We start from the raw sequence: 22,298 nt of genomic DNA, 5'->3' as shown, positions 1-22,298 counted from the left end.
GAGAGGCAGACATAAACCAGCCTTTGAGATTCATACTAACTGTATATTTGTATATATAGAATAGAACAGGGTAGATCCAATAGCAACGGCAATAGGATTTGATTCATTTGGAATCAGAATTGAAGAATTGAATAAATTTGTTAGTCATGAAAGTGATTGAAATGAATCAGAAAAAAAACAAACAATTGTTTAGTAGTGGTTTCATCAGTCACTAAGGGGAATTATTGTCACTAAAACGCTGCTTACTGGGTGTTGTGAAGCTCAATTCTTGGGTCGGTGTCATCCTGATAAATGTCGTCCATTCTGAATTTGGTGGACAGAGGTGACCCTAAATTAGAGCTGTTCCACTGAAGATGTGATTTTTTTTAATGTCTCCATGTGTTCAAACCAAACAGACAGTACTGGCACCAGCTGTAAGACAATCATAAAGTTCATGAGTTATAAAGTTTTACTCAGTTTTCCAGTATAAACTATAAACTAAAAAGCAACAAACAATTTTCCCTTCACTCATATAGATTCTGTTTCTTTGTTTCTGTAATGTTTTCTTATCATAAAATGTGAAAAAAATACTGATCAAAAACTTGACTGATTTATCTGTTGATAATTTGAAGAATTTCCAATTTATTTTTATCAAACATCATTAAAAAGCATTCTGAATTTGGTGTTTTACAGTTTTAACTTGAACTGGGAGTTGCATTTGCTGTGGATGTTGCCTATTGACTTCTCTGCTCCATAACTTAAATGTTAGCACACATACCACTTCCACAGATAAGAAGCAACATTTGTGGTGCCACTAGCACATTTTATGATTCCACTGCTCACTGTGAAGACAGCTCATACAATCCTCTGGATTCCATTCCTCTTGGAAAGTGCGACACTCCACATCTACTTTTGTTTTGTTGACGGGGGCCATGATGCACTGTTGAGTACTTGCTTCATCATCACACAGTCTAATGGGACACATACACCCTGGAGACTAGAGGGTCCCCAACCAGCTTTCAAGTTGACAGGTGTTTTTTTTTTCTGGTCCATCAAAGAACAGCCCCCGAAATTATGCAGAGTGCAACTTTGCTCTTAACTCCCCACTGAACCTCCAATATTCACTCCCAGACAGAAATGGATGCATAACATGTTGGAAAAAATGAAACAAAATCAACTGGAGCATTAGATCTTTTCAGTCATGCAACATGTATCAGTTAATCTGTGCAACCCTAACACAGAAAGATGAGAAAGAGGCCTCACCTTGTTTGCAACATATTTCTTAGACGTCAGCACAAACCATAACTGATGTTTTCCAGTTGCTTCTACTTTTGCCGTTTTCCTGATTGTTGTTAAATTACTGTCATTGAAACTTAACACCTGTTTCACAATAAAACCAGGAAAGAGAGATCCCCTTTGAAGGCTTTTAATGTGAAAACATCAGTGCAGAACAGTGAATGAAAACAAAGGTCAGTTAGAATGAGAGGCTTGTACTGGAACATGATCAAATTTCTAAAGTGAAGAAATTAGAAATGAAGGTTTGGCTCTCTCTGCAGTCGATGTGCATAAAGAGCCTGCCCATTGTTGTGACTTTTCACTGTTGTAGTTTGTTTTCTCAACTCCAACCTTTTCTTAATAATCTCTCTCTAAAAATCTCTCTACCTATATCTGTTGTTCAGCAAAAAATCCACAAAAGAAAGAGGAATAGATGGAAGATGAGAGGGAAATATTTATCTTCTTTCCTCTCAGAGTTCTGATATTTCTGTGACGTTGGCCTCTATCGATCGGAGAAAGTAGAAGGTCATCCATATCGTCTGGGTGTGCATATTTGTGTGTGTGTGTGTGTGTGTGTGTGTGTGTGTGTGTGTGTGTGTGTCCTCGCCTATTGATTGGTTAGAGGTTGGAGGTTTGTACCTCACCGCCTACACCTAAATGTGTCACCATTGTGTGTGTGTGTGTGTGTGTGTCAGTGTGTGTTTGTATGGGTGTGTGTTGTCACTTCCAACATTGATCCCCTTTGTGATGAAACACCTTCCCATCAGCCCCTTCATCATCACTCAGCAGGAGGAAGAAGAAAGAGGTGTGTGCATGTGTGAATAAAACCCACACTTGTGTGTCTGTGCGTCCTCTTCAGTTATTGAATGAATCCTGCTGCTCAAAGAGAGCTGAACTCCAGGAAATGTGAGGGATTTTATGAAATTGTTTCAGTTTTTAACACCAGATGCACGTGTGCTTTAAAAGGACAGTCTACGCTGTCACAGAATAAGATGCTCAGTGTTAATATATGTAGGGTCATTATTGACTACATTTTTGCAGCAGTCGGAAAAACACTATTAATGTTCATATTCTTTTCATTTGACACAGTTCAGTAGCTTTCTGTAGCTGTGGAGGCTCGTTCATCACAGCGCTTGCTCATTTATACAGGGCAGTAGATAATTCCTGGACGGCTGTATGCTGTGCCCACTTAGACAGGGCAGGGGATCATTCCTGGATGACTGCTGTAAGCATGCTCTCATATATGCAGGGCAGTGGATAATTTCTGGACATCTCCAGCTTGTGTTAACAGCTCCTGCTCCTTTATTTATTTATAGTGGGCCACAGGCACACAAACAGAAGCGTGCAGTTGGTGGCATTTCAAATGTTTGATTATTTGCATGCTGACAGACAGTTTTGGTTCAACTGTGTCAGTCAACAGTTATTTGTATTCTGCCTGTCTTTGTCCAGTGTCGCTGTAACTTTGCAGGAAACCGCAATGCTCCCAAACAATTAGATCTAAAGGACATGAGAGCCTTGCTTGTTTGTGTCCACACAGTGAGGCACTCGCTATATATTAATATATAAGTCTAGTTTGATGCATACCTGATTTGGTGACAAATCTACAGACTATGCATTCCATTTTCTTCAAAATCCAACACATGTCTGCAAAGGTTTGATCAAATCAACCAAGATCTTAAACTCTCTGCTATGTTTCATTTTAGTTTCTGCTGTCAGTCCATGATTTTGTAGTACAATTATTCAACACATCAGAAATTAAAATGTAGAGATAAGATGTGAAGGTTTCACATCTGCCAGAGAGCACAGAGAGTCTGAGACAATACCATGAGAGGAAGTGTGATGAAGCTGGATAAATGTGGTTTCACACAGTCGTTCATATAATACATTCATTCAGTCTCTGGTCCAGAGCAACACATCTCAACTATACATTTTCATGAAATGTCCTGATACCCCTCATGCTCCTAAGATGGTGAACCCTTTTGATTTTAATGACCTCTTATGCTACCTATGGTGCAAAATGTATGTTATTTGCTTCATTTATGGTGAACCTTGAAGAAAAGCTGATCACCTACTCAGACACAGTGACCATCTTTAAGGCTAAAATATTGTGATTTTGATCCTGGCATTAGTGTCTCTAAGGTTAGTGGCAGAGTCCCTCTGCACCATTGCAACCCAAGCTGACTGGAGCAAAGATGTCAAAGATATAGCGGGGCTATGATGCATTACTCCCTGATATTCCCCTCACCATTGCATTCAAATTCAGTCAGTTTAAAATTTGACCGTCATAATCGGTGACCTTTGAACGACATTACAGCTGTCTGTGATGTAACCTGAAAATGACCCATGATGGATAATGCCTAGTCCTGATCCAAGGCCATCATGCATACAGAAATATGATGCCAACTTGCCATCACCTGGTAAACACACATTTCACCACACATCAGCTCTTAATACTAAGTACAAAAATGTTTAAAATACAAACTCACTTAATGGTAAGACATATTATTAGTCAACTAGTCAAAGCTCAAATGACTCCAATTGAGAAAAGTCTCCTGCATTCAAGTCAAAGATAGCACACGGCCAGTTTTCACCCACTCACATGGCTAGCTTTAATGGATGTTCTGTGTATTTGCCTCTTAATTGGTGTGCCGGGTACTTTTTTGATGACACATAACTGCTGCCTGAGCTATGCTCAGTGGTAACATTTGTTCCAATGCAACTTTCTTGCACCTCAAATCCTGTTAAAACACTTGGTCAAGGTTAGGGGAAAAAAAATGGTTTTGGTTAAATATGGAAGAAGGAAATGACCCATGAAAGTGTCTTACACTTCAAATCATTGTTGACTTTTTCATTATTTACCCAAAGCCCCCATCTTTCCTGAACCTTTACCAAGTGTTTTGAGATGCCTTAACCATGGAATGCTCATCATGCTTTAGTCATCATGAGTGTAATGGTAAGAAAACTAGTTGTAAGAATTGCATTATAAATATTCTGCATATTTGTTAAGTCTGAAGATTGTGAGACTGTGCAGCTGTGCTCATTAAGACCAGTTCCTTCTTATGTTGTTTACTGTTGCAAATTAGTCGTAGCCTATACACGTAGATGTCTTTATGTCTTTATGTCTCTTCAATAGAAGCTCTGGTAGTGAGGATTTTGTTGTTACTTCAGGTATGGCATTTTGGACTTTTTGTCTCTTATTTTGTGCTGAATGTCAACATAGGTGTGTTTTACAGGAAAAAGCAGTGTGTTAACAACACTCTGGTGTGTATTAAGGTTAGTAACTTGTCTTGATGCCGAGGTGGTCTCAGAGCTTGGATCGTTGCTCAGAACCACTGATTATTACAGGCTGATCAGGCTGTTTGTTCAGCTCTCTAAGGTCACTTTAGTGTGTTTGGGGTGTTCAGTGTGTGTCCTGCCTCTCCTGCTTTCACAGTAATAACATCAGGACAACGCCATGTCGCATGACAGAAAGACACCTAGAATTACTTCTCTGTAACAAAAGGCTTTTACTGAAAATGATGTACACACACGCAAACACACACACACACACACACAAACACACACAGTTTTTACAATGTGTAGCTGTCAGTGCACAGCACCCACAGCACCCACAGCTTTCAGGGTAAATTAATATATACACTCTGAGCTTTCAGAATAAATTACTGCAAACACAGACACACACTGTCATGAGCAGCTTTAAAACACACAGAGAGCTTTTACAACAAATGAGAAACACACACACTCTGTGCCTCACAGTGCCTCGTGGGACAGTAAATGAACAGTCCGACGGGTTTTTTGTTTTATGTATACCATCTCTACCAGAATCATAGAAGATGAATATCACTTTCATCAGTACAAAGATTGCTAGCTCCATCAAGGCAAGTCAGGTCAATCAAATAGATTTCTTTTATATATCTCAGCAAAAATATACAAAACATAAATAGCAGAAGAAAATGCTCTTGGATTCCTGTGCAGTTTATTCCATTCGACCTGTGGCATCTGCTTTTTCTGTGTGTCTACGTGCCTTTATTCAGCTTTCATCCATTAAAGTCAGTTTCCACCTTCAGGTCACTTAGGTCACACACACACACACACACTCACTCAAGATATTAGAGATTTTACACACTCACCCACAATGGTGGAGATTTATTGGAATGAATATCCATTTTAGAGGAATTTAAAACTAGAGGGCAGAGAGGAGTGTGCATGTGTGTGTGTGTGCAGGCATGTGTGTGTTTGCCTGTGTGTGTTGTGTAGTGCGGGCGTTTTTAACGGCAGCTGGCTGAAATGAGGCCTGAAATTGAGTGCCGAGACAGAAAGCGAGAAAGGCAGAATGAATGTGAAACAGAGTGAAGCTGAAGCGAGTGAACAAGCTCAACAGTCTTCTTCTGCATAAATAGAGGTTAAAAAAAAGAGAGGCGATGAGGGAGAGAGGGATATGGAGAACATCTATAAGCAAAACACAAGAGAGAGGTTTCTGTTGTACATATCAGAGGTCTGTCTTGATGTTTTTTTACTGTTTTATCATGGAAGACAGCAAAATCTGTATTGGCGTATTTAAGCTCTTGCAGTATGAACAAAGTTAAAGTTGTTTTATTTTTTTTTTGTTTTTCATTTGCACAAAGGAAACTAATGAGATCCTGCTATATATATAGTAGCAGCAGTCATATACAGCTTCAGCAATAGCAGTTAGCAGCAACAATATCAGTTAACAGCAGCAGCAGCAGTTACAGTAGTAGCTGCAGTCGCTCCAAACAGCAGAAACAGAATACAAGCAGTATTAGTCAGCAGCTGCATCGGTATTAGATATCAGCATCATCAGCAGCTGACAGCAGTGGACATTAACGGCAAGAAATGACAATTAGCAGTGACAGCAGTTCCTGGCGGTGGCAATGACATACGGCAGTAGCAGCAGTTAACAGTTAGCAGCAAAAATAGCAGTTTGCAGCAGCCGTAGAAGTTAGCAGCAGCAACAGAAAATGTCAGCAGCAGTAGCAGATATCAGCCTCATTAGTAGCTAAGTTACCAGCAGCAGAAACAGGTATCAGTAACAGTAGGCTGGTAGTAATAGTTGTAACAGTAACACCAGTTAGCAGCACCAGTAGCAACAGCATTGTTAACAGAGAGCAGCAATAACTGAAGTTAGCAGCATCACATAAGATATATGCAGCCCGTTGCTTTGATGTGAACAGGTGTATACTGTTGGTACTGTCACCATTAAGGTAGATCAGATGATGACCAGTTGATGGACAAAATTGATGTGTGTGTGTCCGTTGCATGTGAGAGAGGCCATAACCTCACTGTCCTCCACTGTCTCTTGTCCACTGTAGCTCTGTGTACTTCAAGCTGCGTTATCACCACTTTATAGAGACGTGAAACTCAACACTTTTTTCTCTGCTTATTGTTTTTATTTTAATGTTTTTATTGTGATACAGAGATGCACTCATATGTGAAAACCTGAAGATATAATTGCTGTGTTTCTTTATTTTTTAAACTCTGTTCAAAACTAAATATAGCACTATAATATTAGTCTGACTTGAACTGACTATTCTTTTACATGTAAACGCAGACAGGGTTCAACGCATGTGTAAATGTTCAGGTGGCAAAAGTACCTTTATTTTTAACACAATAAAAGAGCGTAAGCATGCTTATTTTACTGTGCTGTTGTTCTGTACATGTTTTCAACATCAGTTGAGCTACAGGAGACAATACTCTGGATATGTATTTTTTTATTTCACACTCAAAAAAAATCACATTTCTTTGCTGTAGAAACCTCAGCGCTGTGTGTGTGTGTGTGTGTGTGTGTGTGTGTGTGTGTGTGTGTGTGTGTGTGTGTGTGTGTACCATTTGTTGTTAGGCAGACTGCAGTATAATTTTCAGCACTCTCAGTGTTTTCCAGCTCTTATTCTGTGGTGTCTGCCTCCATTATTCACCCTGCTCATCTATTTTTGGCAGACAGTGATGCTTTATTGCTCTGTGCCTGCTTGGCATCTTGGTTGGGTCATCGAGCAGGAACGAATCCGCCCTTCACATCCCAAATCTCATCTCACAGAGATGAGAGGTGTGTTAACGCTCCTCTGTTTCCATCTACTTCTCTTTTTCTCTCCCTTTTCTCCTCCTCTTCATTCTTTCCCCAAGCTCCTCCTCTTTTTCTTCCATCATACCTTTGTCATTTTCTCTGTTATCTCATCCTCTTGCTTCTTTGTTTCCTCTTCCCCTTGGCCTCTACCTGTTTCCTATTTTTCCACCTTTATCTCCAGTTCTTTGTTTTCTTTTTCTTCCTCTGTGCCACACTCCTCTTTCTCTTCTTTCCTTTCCCTCCCATCTCCTCTACTTTTTGCCCTTCATCTCTTCCTCATCCCTTTTTTTTTTTACTTCCTGTATATCTGCTTCTTCTTCTTCCTCCATCTTCTCCTGTTTTCTCCTTCGTGTCACATCATAAAGTGTGAAATGTATGTGTGTGTGTTCGGTGAAGATTTATTGACATGTACAGACAGAGAAAAGCATTTAAAGACTCTGTGGACAGTCACAACCTTTGACCCTGATGATAAATTGGAAATCTCTCAGGTTGTAATGGAGGAGAGCCCAAGCTGTGTTCACCAATCATGTGTTCACAAAGTGGTGAACCTCGTTCCACCCTGGCTTGTGAACCACTGAGCCTTTCAAGGATGTCCATATCCAATCATGATACTTTCCCCTGTTACTAATCAACCTGTTTACCTGCGGAATGATCCAAACAGGTGTCTTGTTGGAAACGTGTTGCAGCCATCAAATTCATAACAAGCATTATTCAAATCCATCTATGAAGTGAAATATGAAATGTATTTTTTTTAACTGTTTTCAGTTGAGTATATGTCAAAAAGGATTAGCAAAATGTTCTTTTTCATGTATTAATACTGATAGTTTTACACAGCATCATTTTTTTTGATAGGGTTGATAGTTAACTTTGTTAGTTAGTTAGTTAACTCCGAAGAAGCTAGTTCAAAACTGTCTGACTCACTACTGAGAAAGGTCTACTTTTTTTGACTGATTAACTTGTCTCATAAGCTCTTGAGGCTAATAAGCTCAAGTCTTATTCACTGACTTCACTGATATAGTATAAAGAGTGAGCAAGTCTGCAAATGGAGGAAATTGCAGTGGATGGATGAGACAAACAAACACACAACTTTCACCCAGAACACCAGGATTTGTGTCCCACAAGAAACCAAAAGTGAGCCATCTTCTCTAAACCTAACCAAGTAGTTTTGGTGACTAAATCGAACCAACTATAACATTAACCACATGCTGGACAGGCTTTCTGGCATGAAGGCTTTGTGCGTCGCTGAGATGAGAATGTGTTGGATAGACAGATCATTGCTGTGGGCGTCTAATATTGCACCAGATGTGTTTACAGTGGAGCGACTTAAAAGCCCGGAGCGTTTATACGGACACTAAAGGGGGCCTTGTATGTCTGTATAAGATGCCAGGGGTTGTAACAAATGAGAAAGGGTAGATATGTATGACACATCCTCATACCTAAATGACAGAATGGGTTGTTTGCCAGTGACTCTCCAGATTACATACATGATCGTTGGAGAGTACCTCCGACGGGCGCAACTGCAGTATCAAACAGAAACTGCTTTTTAAAGCAGTGCAACAGTTGCAGTTTGGTCAGGTTTAGGAAGCAAAACTAGGTTAGGTGTAAGAAAAAAACTTCTCGGTTAGATCATGTTTTGGCTTAAAATAAGTGCATTTGTTACATAATTTAACTGTAACGAATGTAAGGATGTTGCTTCAATTCAAATAAGTCAATGCTGACAAGAACACAGGGACAGGGGCTTTCTCCTGGGTGAAAGTCCTGTTTGTTTAACCCAACCATACGTTCATACATACACACAATAATTCCTCCATCACTCTTACTCTTACTCAATAAATCTAAATGTATGGGCCAGAAAAACCTGCTCCCCCAAATGAGCGATACAGCCTTTTTTTTTGTGGGAGTACAGTCTGGACATGCAGTACCATGGTAACTGGCAGTGGTAAGCAAGCTAGCACCAGTGCTAGCATGCTTCTGCTTCTTCCAGTAAAGGCCTGGACACACCAGAATTTAAAATGGACAAAAGCAATTCATTCACTAACAGTAGTTTACTCGTCTTCACGTAGCCCATGTCCCTAGCTGTCATGTGACCCTTGCCTTACACAATGTACCAGTAGTAGCCTTGGTGACAAGTCAGCCAGCTTTGTCTACCTAATTTGCATATTAAGATCCGATCACTAGCTAATATTGGTTCAAAGATTTAGGATGTGTTGCTCATGTGTCTCTCAATTTTACCTTGTAAGCAATTCACGAATTACTCATATTATACCAGGATGGAGAATCAACCACGTGCTGTATGAGTTTGTGTAACTCCACTCAAGAAAACAAACAAACAAAATGCTAATTTTGAAGTTCCCCTGTTTGAAATGTCTGAATTAATCCAGCAACAGTGAACTGTCAGTCATTAGTAAAAGCTTTGATGTTATGTGAGCAGGAAGCAGTCTGATACCTGTTGATTGATGACTAAACTCTTCAGATGCTCTGCCGCTTTTTCTTCTAGCCTGTGATCTTCTTTACCACTCTTCTTCTTCCTTTTCTTCCTTCTTGTCTCTTCCACATCTTTTCCGTTCCTTATCTGCTCATCTCATCTTTCATTTGCTCCTTTCATTTTTTCTTTGCTCCACCTCATTTGTTCACCTCCTCCCTCCATCTCCCTCGTCCTTGTCTCTGCTTCTCCTCCCTTCCTTCCTCCTTCCCTCTCCCCTGGATGAACTGTTAACAGATGCCACAACCACTCAGTATAGACCCGCCCACACACCTCCTCCTCGTCCTCCTCCTGCTCCTTCTGGCACCCCCTTGACTTATTCCTCCTCCTCTGATCCCCCACCAGTGTCCCCCAGCCCAGGCGTTGCCCTCCCCTCTTCCCCCCGCGACCTGGTCCCTGTCCTAGTGTCCAGCCGATTTGTTCGACTCAGCTGGCGCCCCCCAGAGGAAACAGGAGGAGCTGTGCAGACCTATGGAATTTATTACTCCCAAGATGGAGTCGAGAGGTAAGACAGGACTTTTTTCTTTGTCCCCGTCAGGTAGAGGTTCTCAAACTGGAGGTCAGAACAACCCACAAGCCCATGTGGACTTTTTCAAAATTTGAATCTTTGCTCTTTTCTGGTGATCTAATAAATATTTCTACTTTTTAAGGTCTCAAATAATTTAAATAAAATAACAGAATGAACAATCACATTTGAGTTGAAATGATCAAATATAGTATACCTGAACCCATAATGTGTTAACCTCTAACACCACTTTCAAACTGTGGTGTTTTTACATCACTCTGTGGTGCTGACCTCTGAAGGGAAATGACCTCATAATGATGACTTGTGTAGCTTTAGGTATTTTCAGGATCCACAGCACACATCTGAAGGGACATCAGAACCATGGTATTGAGTTACAGGTGTTAAAAAAGTGCGAGTGAAATTATTTGAACTTGGCGAATTCAAACAAACATGACATCACTGTGGTAGATTTAACCGATGAGGTCACCATTAAAGATTCCCTGTTTTCCAGGAAAATTGAAATTCATCACATTTTTAACCAAAGGAAGACACAGTGAAATGGACACCAACAACTAACTTCAAAATAAACTAAAAATCAGTGACCATTTTAAAATGTTTGGTCTAAACGGAAGAAATGGACAAATTAAAATTTCCATTGAATCCCAAGGAATGATGAATGTGTGTACCAAAAATCCATCACAATCTGTTCAATTGTTGAGACATTTTCAGCTCCTCAGAGCTAGAGGAAAATGAGTGTATCACCGGGTCATTAAGGTTCATCCTCTGGGCACGATTAACTATTACAACTAACTTGTACATGTGTGAACCACAATACTGTATAACAGGAAGCTCCATGTTGTTGAGTTAGGGGACGAGGGACTGATGGTTTAGAGTTGTATACAGTCCGTCAGTATATCACAGGTGGCACTTACCTCCTCTGATGGCAGCTCTGTTGGACACAGCAGCTCTGAATGTTTACTAGAAAAAGCATTACATACTGGTGAGTCCCTTGCTAATGTTAAATGGGAAACTCTGACAGACGGGGCTCCAGCTGAAGGCTTTCACATCCAGGCTTTTAAGCTTTGTTACCTTAGGGACTGACAGGACTGCAGTGCTTTAGGGTCCTGAACGGTACGCTGCACAAAAGACCCATTGAAGTTTCACCATGAAATGATATGACAGTGAGATTCTGGCAGTCTTAATGACTTACAGAAGGAACAAAGGCAGAGATTTTGTCTATACAGACGTAGGTTTTTCCAGCACTAATAACTTACAGAAAATGAGAGAACAGGAGAATTGGAAATGGCGAGAAGGGACAGCGAGGGTGAGATTTTTGTCAATTTTTGTAATGACTTCCAGGAAATACACTGACTATAACATAGAAATAGGAAGAGAGATAAAGAAACAAAAACAGAAAGAGAAGGAAAACAGAATGAATTAGATGGGCAACAATATGAGTTTTCAATCTCATAGGCATGTCATTGTCTTTATTATTTTCAGAATATGTTAGTATATGCATCAATACCATCATTTTGTATTTCTGGCCATTTTTTATGAGCAAAAATATTTAATGTATTTCCAAATGTATTGGATTTTTTATATTGGAACATATCCCTGAATGAAGCACAAAGCTTAGTTTGTATTTGACTGTGCTTGACTTTTTTTTTTTTTTTATATTTCATTCTGTGATGAAACAGGTTCAACCAATCACAACAAGCGTCATCACACATGGTAACAGCTACATGGCAAAGTACAGTAGCAAAAGCAGCAGATGATCTTATTATCAAGCTCATACAGCAGCCAGCTCTTTGATAAACTTCATATAAACCACACCAGATGTTGGCGCTCTGGACCCAGTTAAGCAGTAACATGGCATCACAAGTCCACAGGCACTCCACAGGTATACACGTAGCCTCCAGCCTATGACAGGAAGTTGTTGAAGACAATTTACATAAGAGCTGGACCAGCTGTTGGTTTGCTACACCTCGGTCTCAATGGATTTTATGACTCTAGATTCAGAGGACTACAGAGCCTTCTGACATCTACATCAGCCCAGTATCCCCTGAATTCCATCTTTAGTTCACAGATCAGCACCTCATGATTTACAGTGTGTACTGTTGTATATATTGTGAGACAGAAAATAAAGGTGTGGAGTTTTGAATGACTGTCAAGGAGCATGTGTTTCAGGAGACCATGTCTGGTTACAGATTTATAACTTATGACTTTTTTCTTTCTTCTTCTTTCTTTCTCTTTCCCTAACCTTGACTATACTTGAGTTGCCATGTGCAGAAGCAATAATTTAAAAAAGCATTGGCACTGAATGCTAAACAAGACTTGAAGCCATGCTAGCAACAGTGTGACAGTGGCAGCTAAATGCTAATGTCAGGAAGCATGTTAACATGATGACGTTAAGCAGGTGTAACGTAAACCTGCTAACACTGGGATTTGGAAAAAAAGAGCAAATTTTCCAGTGCCCCTCCCTGGGCCACCCCACCACCCCTACAACTGTCCACATACCCTTTAAATCCCCTTAAAGACTACACATAGTTAATCCTAAAATCACCACAGGGCAGCCACTAGCTTAAAAATATCAACGACTGGGTAAGCTAGTTTCTACATTTAGTGGCTACCATTAGTTACGAGTCAGATACTTGGTTGAACGTGAAATGCTGTGAACACCCTGAAAATTACATTGATGATTACATTACTGAAATGAAATCACTAAAGATTCGAGATTCAAGATTCAAGATTCAAGATTCTTTATTGTCATTGAGCATGACATGTCAATTAAATTTTCATTGCAACCCCCATGTTAGAAACAAGATAATAAGAAAGATAAGAAAGATTAGAAAGAATAAAATTAAGATAACTACAATAAAATAAACCAACATGCAATAAAAATATTTGTAAATGCAATTAAAAATATACCAGAATGAAAATATACTAAGACAATGAAAATATACTAAACAATAAACAATAATATATACACAGTGAAATGTACCAACAGAATAAAGGGCATATAAATTCAGCACTTAGTGTATTTATGTGTGATAGCACAATTTAAATGCAGTCATTGGCAGTTCATGTATCATTGCCTCTTGGACACACGAATGCTTTGCTGAGTTGTTGCTTTTTCCTCTGTGTGATAAAAATCTGTGTGCCATATTATACAAAAAGAGTTTGACCAGCGTTGCTCTCATCACGTATGGGTAAGCCTCCTCTCAGTTGGTGAGATACTTGCACAAATTTTTGGCAGGTACTCCCTCCATCCTTCTTCTTCTTCTTCTTCTTCTTCTTCGTGGGTGTTTTACATACTGCCACCTGCTGTACTGGAGGGGAATGTAGAAACACTAATTTGTTTTCTTTGGTTTTGAGAAAGGTTAGAAATATGACAGATTTAGGGGAAAATATTTCAATCAGAGGACAGTGGGAAGGAAAAGTAAATTACTGAAGGTCAGGAGTGTTGACAAGTCTGTCATGTTTACCCAACATGTTCTCCCAACTTGTCACATATGGATGCGTGGTCAGGCACCTATGCTATGACTATGACATGCTGAGTAGCCCTCTAGCATCAGTTTTGCAAGTGTAGGGCTCCGTGGTCAAGTTAGCAAAAATAAATATGCACCCACCTAGCAAAAATTGGTTGAAAAGACAGGTTTAAACAGTTGCATAGCAGGAACACAATAGATTGAGAGCTGCTTCCCTGTAGTTGAATGAGACACATTTAGTTTTAAAGTAGTTAATTACTGATTTCAAAGATCATAAATACCCTTGTAATATTAACAGAACTTACTACAATCTGTTCTAAAGCAACAGAGGAGAGGAGTCCTCCACCATAGCATTTTAAACCAGCCCAAATGATTTCTGCATAAAATAACATGTTTACTCAATGAATCTAGAAATAATCTACTCAAAATTTCCACTTCCAGCCCCTCACATCAAACCTTAGAAAGTCAATTGCCACCAATTTTACACACTTGAAACCCTTATAGCAGAAGAACAGCAAGGTCAAAACAAAATATTGACACTTAACAACCTGTAGTTTTTTGTACTGTGCCTGTTTGCATATGGCAAAAACACTAAAACTCTTCTCAAACAGAATTACAGTAAGCAATGGTCGATACCACCGGCGATGGGACGATGCTTGAATGACCATTGGGCCATTTTTTGTTTTTTTCAAAACGGCACATGCTCATTGCAAGCTTTTCATGGGAATCTGTCCAATATTTGTTAATACATTTTCCAAAAAAATATAGAAAAGTAGCATATCTCAAGTTTTTAAGTTGACCAATCCAAAATACTCACAATTCACTTTTTTATGTGATGCACATCACAACAGAAAAACACTTACCCATTTCAACACAGAACCTTCATCTGAGTGTCTGAAACCTTTTATTTTTTTTGGAATATACTCACTGGATTTTGGGATTAGCATTCCACTGAGAATCTCGTTGTCACATTTCACTCAAAGTCCCAAATGGCAAGCCCATGTTGGTGCTAGAGGAAAAGTCAGACTCAGTGATGCCATTACATTATCTAGGGTACATTTTATTATTGTTGTGATATTTCAGTCTGCACCAAAGTGGTGGACCGGCCGACAGAGACATGATACTAGCAGGGCTAAAACCATTGTTAATGAATGTAATCCAGACTTTTTAGAATTGTGGCCATTGACACATCTGCTGCCATAATAGACACAGCTGTTGTCAGTGTAATGTTCTGAAAGTCAGGTTCATGTTCCTAAGATGTATTCAAACTGGATCAGTATCATCTGGTCTTCACTTCAGAGATTTAAATATACTTGATGTGTCAATTTTCCCAGTGCATTTTTCACGTTTTTGTGTAATTTATTCATGACACAGATTGGTTGATGGGAAGCTAATATGGATGGAATTTATCATTTGAAAATCAGTTTTCTTGTTGGAAGTTGTTTTTTTTTGTCAAGTGCACTCATGTGTGCTTAAGGATGGATTTCTGGATGCCACAATTGACAACTGTATGGAATGTGCAAGGTCAAGGATAGGGTAAAACAGACAGACAGAAGGGTAAAGAGAGAATTAGAAACTGAATGAGGTGAGAGAGATTCTGCCCATCCTACTCTCAGAGAGACAATAAGAAGAAGAACCAGAGAGATGAGAAGCAATCAGTAAAAAAATAAGCAGAGAAAAACGTTCTCTGTGTCTCTGGATTATGTGTTTTTGAAACGACTGAATAACCTCTGACTGTGGCCTTTGAAGGGTAGGAGAAATCACACTGTGTGACAGAACAGACCTGCTGGTTAACTTGACATCCAGCTTGGCTTTTCTGCTTTTTTACTCAGCAGCTCAGAGGAAAATATGGATTCATAAACCCTGAGAACTCCACTCACATTTTGTATTTTCTTTAACCTTTGTGTCTCTCTGTTGCTACTGATGATGATGATATTGAGATATGTGCTGCTGAGTTTATCTGTCCAGCTCTTCGGTCCAGAGACAGATGTTGTGAAATCTAACTAGACTGCGTTAAATTTGCAGTGGGCATTAGACAGTGGGCAGATGATTGTGGTTACCTCAAAGCTGTCTGATTTATATGTTCTATCTTGCTCATTGAATGTTATTTTAATGAGATTTTTTTTTTATTTTAAGAGGATGCATGGATTAATGAATTGATGTAACATATAGTGAAGAATTTAAAATGTTTTTTAAAGGTAAAGAAAAAGCATTAAATCCATTAATGTACAACCTAAAAAGATGTTTAATCTTTTCTAAAGAAACTCAAGTGTTATTAGCTCAAACCTAGCAACCCAATAACTGATTAAACTGCAGCGTTCCATCTGTGATACTCCAGTGTGCAGCACATTCACAGACTGCTAGTACTAGGAAAAGTGTGATAATTATGAAAATGCAATGAATTTATTCATGGATAATACTGGTCTTTTTGGTTATTTTTGAAAACAGCAGCCTGTTTCAGAAGTTATCCAGTTATTGCATAAACACGGCAAAGGATACAACCGAAATCTTCAAAGTCTGGTGTCTCCCTGTCTGAAAAGCCGTCTGACAGTCCAGCAGTGTGATAGATCCTGCAAAACCTTATCTCCAAAATTCATTGCAATGGTCTATCAAAAATGGCATGTTTTTTGACCATCATCAGTACCACGGTGAGTGTTACAGGATTAATGGGTTTTCAGTGGGGTTTGTGTGTTAATTAAGAGGTTTAAAGTAGTAAAAATCCATTTCTTACTTGGTAGAAATGAAAGGGTTGACCCAAAATTTGGGGCAATTATTGCATGATCAATTGATTCTAATATCATAAGGTCTTAAGGAGGTTTTGGCATAAATTAGGGGGGCTAAAGGATAAAGCCCCTTAGAAATTATGAAATGGCTTAAAATAAATTAATGTTATTGTTTATTTGAAGAAGTATGTTTTAAGGGCTTTTTACTTGTCCAAAATCCATTATTTTAGCAATTAAAGACCACTTAACATATTTCAGTCTATCATGGGGTTGCCAGGTGTGAGCTCAGTCCCAACTTACATGTCAGTAAAAACCAGCTGGCTCTGGGATGGATTGGTGACTATCGTTAGCAAACAAGACTGAATTTGGATGCCAACAACATGTTTCAACCAAGCTGGGACAGGAGCAACAACAGACTGGGAAAGTTGTGGAATGCTCAAAAACACCTGTTTGAACATTCCACAGGTTGATTAGTAACAGGTGATAGGATCATGATTAGGTATGAAAGCAGCATCCTGGAAAGACTCAGTGGTTCACAGTGAGGATGAATTGAGGTTCACCACTTTGTGAACACATGATTGGATAAAGGAGATTACAGCATGGGTTTGGGAACACTTTGTAAAACTATAGTCAGGAAGCTAAGTTCATTTGGAAATTATTGCATTCTGTTTTTATTTACATTTAAACAGTGTCACAACTTTACACTACTACACTGCTTTTTCCTTAAATACTACACTATGCATACATATTTTTATTTCCACTGTGGCACACACACACACACACACACACACACACACACACACACACACACACACACACACACATATATATATATATATAAATATATCTCCATAACCATGTGCAGTTTTTTTTTTTCCAATCCCTGTGCAGCAGGGATATTTTCAATATTTCTGAAGCACTTTTCAATGACTATATATTTTCTTTTGTATAAAATGTACATAGACATGGTCAACTTCTTGTTTTGTATATTCTTATTTTGTATTTTTTTTATTTTCTTTTGCCTTTGCTATTTGCTATTATTTGTTGATGCTGCCCGTAACACCAAATTTCCCCAGCTGGGGATTAATAAATTTGATCTTATCTTATCTTCTCGCTGGATAAAATCAAGACAAGAAGCTGCAGTGAGTTAACCCAGAAAAGTGAAAAAAGTGAAGTTTCCTATCATGTTTATGAGCAGGAATTTAAAAAAATGTCTCCAATATTTAGTATGAAAATAATTCAATCTTGTCATTGTCGGCTGTCTTCTAAGTGAACTGAGCAGAGAAAGCCACAGTGTGCATCTGATGGTGCAATGGAAACATTAACAGCTGTCTCTTCAGTGATTTGGTAATTAGTTGGAGACTGAGAGGCTGCAGAGGTGCCTGAATATGAGGATTAGCTGCAGTCACTGCAGGATTACACAGATTACATCTCCAATTATCTGTGCTGTTAAAAAATAAAAACGGGTTCTTATTTAAATGGAGTGGTTAAAAAGTGTCTGATTTTCATAATAAGCTAAATAATTAAAAAAATAAAGAAAATTAAATAAATAATAAAAAAAATAATACGTGTGTAAAAAATATTGTGGAAATTAAAAAAGTAATTTGTTTGTTTGATTTGTTTTCCTGTGTCAGGGAGCGGTCAGTGAACGTGTCAGAGCCTGAGTCTTTGGAGCTGACAGTCTCCAACCTGAAACCAGAGGAGAGCTACAGCTTTAGAGTCATCGCTTACAATGATGTGGGGCCAGGAGAGAGCTCTGCCCCCCTGAGGATCACCACCAAACCTGACCGTAAGACACACACACACACCATCTTGTTTCCATCATTTTCAGGGACATCACATAACTTGCATTCATTACCTGGAGACTTACCCTAATCATAACCATAACTAATGCTCATCTAACCTTAACCCTAACCCTAACCTAACCATACCCCAAGTCTTCACCAAAAAACTTTGATTTACACTATGGGGCTTGTGTTTTGTCCCCATAAAGTGACTGTGTAAGCAGATTAATGTCCCCACAGCATGAATAATACATGGCCACACTTACCTCCACACACACAGACACGCACACACTAAAATAAAAATGTTACTTATATATTTTTTCATGATCAGTTTGAAAAAATAACCCTGATAATGTCATCCTGTAGGATCCATTGTTTTTGGATCTTGACCCATACTAGACAATAAAAAACTGAATATCTTTGTCTCTGCTGCGCCTCTCATCACTTTTTTTATCATTTCGATATAATGCTCCAATAACAACTCAAACAGTATTTTTTTTATCCATGCTCTGTCACCATAGTAAATGTACAGTACAAATGTAGCAGTAGAATGAGTATTAGTAGCAGTAGTGCTAACAGCAGTAGTAGTAGCATCAGCGGTATCAGTGTTTGTGAGCAATGTGTTGTCTCTGTGTGTCTCTACAGTCCAGGTTCCCAGCAAGGTGGTGTCTCTCCAAGCTGAGGCTCTGTCACCCACCTCCATCCAGGTGAGCTGGGAGCCTCCCAACCAACCGAACGGCCCCATCCTGGGCTACAGACTGCTGTGGACCGAGAGCCCGTCTGGCAAGGAACAGGTCAGCGCCATCACTGCAGTCATGCTACCCGTCAGAAAACCAGTCCTTTTGTTTTTCTGAGAGTCATAACTCAGTCACTTTGAAACACACACGTTTCACACATGCTTCTGGAATCAGTTACACTTGCTCTTCCCAGTGATGTTGTGTTACAGAATAAAATGCCTTATTTCTGTCTTCATGCCTGTAAATGTAGGAAGAGCAAACTGAGGGACAGCCAAGCATTTAAAGCACATATGTCAAACCGATTCCACAAAGGGCCGTGTGCACACCAGGCCAACCAATCAACATCACTTAGTTATCAGCTGAAGACGGAGATCAGCTGATTAATTGATTCCAGCCTGGTGTGCTCCTCCTTGGTTGAAAACCTGCAGCCACACAGTCCTTTATGCAATCAGCTTGACATGCCTGGTTTACAGGGTCATAAATGAATTGTGTTTGTGTTCAGAGTGTCGAGGTGACTGGACTCAGCTACAAGATGGATGGACTCAATAAGTTCACAGAGTACACAGTTCGAGTTCTGGCAATCAACCGCTACGGAGGAGGCACTGCCTCAGAGACCACCAGTGTCACGACCCAATCAGATGGTGAGCTCTACCTTGATATCTCCTCATTTATTCACCGTGGTACCTTACATACATCAGCAAATGAGTACACTACACTGTTACATTCAGCACTGACCGACTGACTGACTGACCGACTGACTGACTGACTGACTGACTGATGGGATTTCAGTCGTAAGGTTCATTCAGAGTTCAGTACAAAATGAGCCTAAACAAGTACTGTTAACAAAGGGTTAGCCACACAGCAGGCTATAATTTGCAACAATTATCGCCTCATAATAATTTCTGTGACTCTCTGCTGCTTATAATAGATTTTTAACCAGGAAGTAATGTGCTGTGTTTGAGCTCTCAGTCACTTGTGAGGAACTCCACCACTAACAGCTACTGACTCAGGCAGAGCACTGAAGTCAGGGCTGAGTAGCATCAGCATATGTGCTTCTCACACACTGGCTCATTCGCAGCTGTGTCGCTGTGACGTGTGTGACGTTCCATCACTTTCATGCATGTGCACAGCGCTGACAGCACCTGCCACCTCATCAGTATTACTCAGCTGGTTCACTAAAGCCAACACGGTTTGCTGCCACAGCTCCCTCCACCAAACCATCCTGTTTTATTTCTTTAATGATATTTGTTGTTCGTACATGTTAATTATCAGGGGTATAGTTCTGTCAGCAGAATTCTCATTGCTGCTTGGATTCTTTGAGAGCTCCCCCAAGGAGCACAGCCCTTTCTACCTGTTATAAATGGTCAACATTTCATTTACTGGGAATAGCTAAGTGAGCAACAGATTACCTTAAGTTAAAGATGACACATTTCTTTCATATTTTAACAAAAATAATTTTTTCTTCCATCTTTTACAGTTCTTAAAAAAACAACAAAGAAAAGGGGCAAGAACCAAAAGTTTGGGCACCCTGCATAGTCAGTACTCAGTAACCCTTTTGCAAGTATTTTATAGCCAGCTAAGAGTATTTCAGTTCTAAGATTTTTGCCCATTTTATCTTGCAAAACACTTCTGTCAGATTCTTGACCATCTTGCATGCACTCTTCTTTCAGATATTCTGATGATCTTTAGGTCAGGGGACTGTGAGGGCCATGGCAAAACCTTCAGCTCTCGCCTCTCGAGATTGTAGATTTGTAGAGTTATGTTTCAGCTCATCCTTTTGTCATCTTAATATTTTTTACACATGGTGTGATGTTTGATTCCAAAATTTGCTGGTATATCCATTCTTACCTCTATCAGTGAACAGTACCACTGGCTGCAACACAAGCTCAAAGCATGATGATCCAGCCCCATGCTTGTGAAAGACATTAAATTCTGCACCCTTTTTTCTCCAAACATACCTTTCCTCATTTCAGCCAAAAAGTTAGATTTTAATCCATCAGTCCACAGGACTTGTGTCCAAAACACATCAGAAACAAATGCCTTAGATGTTCCTTTGCAATCTTCTGATGCTGAATGTTGTGGTGACCTTTCCATGGTGGAGAACAGTGAACCACCGCTGAGTCTGCTAAATCTTCCTGACGGTCTTTTGAGGTCAAATGGGGATGCAGTTTTCTTGGTCTTACAGGCCTCAAATTGACGTCTACCATTCCTGTCAACTGCCATTTCTTGATCACATTATGAGCTGATGAAGCAGCTACCTGAAAATGTTTGGCTGTCATCTTAGAGGCTTCTCATGCTTTGTGGGCATCAATTACTTGAATTTTCAGAGTGCTAGGCAGCTGCATGGAGGAGCCCATGACTATTGATTTTTGGGACAAGGTTTGAAGAGTCAGAGTAATTATAAAGCTTTGAAATTTGCATCACTTGGCCTTTTCTAATGATGACTGTGATCAAGCCATATCCCCAACGAGCTAATTAAGGCCTTGGTAAAGTTATCTGACAGCTCGAATCTGTTGGGGTGCTCTAACTTTTGTATTGTGCTCCTTTCATTTTTTCCACTCTAAAATGATACAAATCAAAATTAATACTTAAATGTTGCTTAAAATATTGAAAAGAATGTTTCATCTTTAATTTTATGCCTTTTAGAGATCCGTTCATCTTCTACTCAACTATTCACAGTAACATACATTTTGACCAGGGGTGCCTAAATTTTTTGGTACCACTGTACATCATGTTATATCAGACCATTGACACAAAGTGCGGGAGCTAAGATCTACATTGCAAAATACAATTTCAAAGAAAATTGAAAGTTACACATAAAAACACACGTCTCCCAAATTACTGAGGGCATGATCTAGGTGATTGCTATGGGCCTGGGTCACAGTGCAAGTATCTGTGCAGTGGCATATCTTTGGACCTTTAAAGATTAAAAGAATGAGAACTAAACTCAAAGAGTGGAAGAGATTCAACCTTGGAAGAAAATCCGAAGAGGAATTTATGCTAAAAGTTAAAATTAGAATATTCTCACTGAATATAATCATGTTCATACAATCTAAGTTCTGCTAACAAGATCAATTCATTATTAAAACATTTTTATCTCTGGCATTAGTGTCTTTAGTTATTGTATGATGTTGCCCACACAGCCTTTCAGAGGAAATTCCTCAAATCAGTAACACACACAAAAGTAACAAACTGAAATCTTAGGCTGGACCTTAAAAGAGGAGTGCATGCAAGACGGCTCAAGAA

General features: G+C 39.4%; 1 protein-coding gene across 1 annotated transcript in view; it reads left to right on the top strand.

The window, feature by feature from the left end:
• The window catches only part of dcc (DCC netrin 1 receptor), a 245,886-nt gene that overhangs the window by 125,352 nt on the left and 98,236 nt on the right, over positions 1-22,298 (top strand). Inside the window, exons 8-11 of the mRNA XM_041960176.1 lie at positions 10,161-10,320; positions 18,166-18,320; positions 18,961-19,109; positions 19,555-19,693. Of these exons, the coding sequence (XP_041816110.1) occupies positions 10,161-10,320; positions 18,166-18,320; positions 18,961-19,109; positions 19,555-19,693 (603 nt within the window). The remainder of the gene's footprint in view (positions 1-10,160; positions 10,321-18,165; positions 18,321-18,960; positions 19,110-19,554; positions 19,694-22,298) is intronic.

This window comes from Chelmon rostratus, chromosome 19 (assembly GCF_017976325.1).
Source record: "Chelmon rostratus isolate fCheRos1 chromosome 19, fCheRos1.pri, whole genome shotgun sequence".
In the NCBI taxonomy this organism is placed as follows: Eukaryota; Metazoa; Chordata; class Actinopteri; order Chaetodontiformes; family Chaetodontidae; genus Chelmon; species Chelmon rostratus.
Note: the sequence above shows the minus strand (reverse complement) of the source record. Positions and strands in the feature narration are given on the sequence as shown.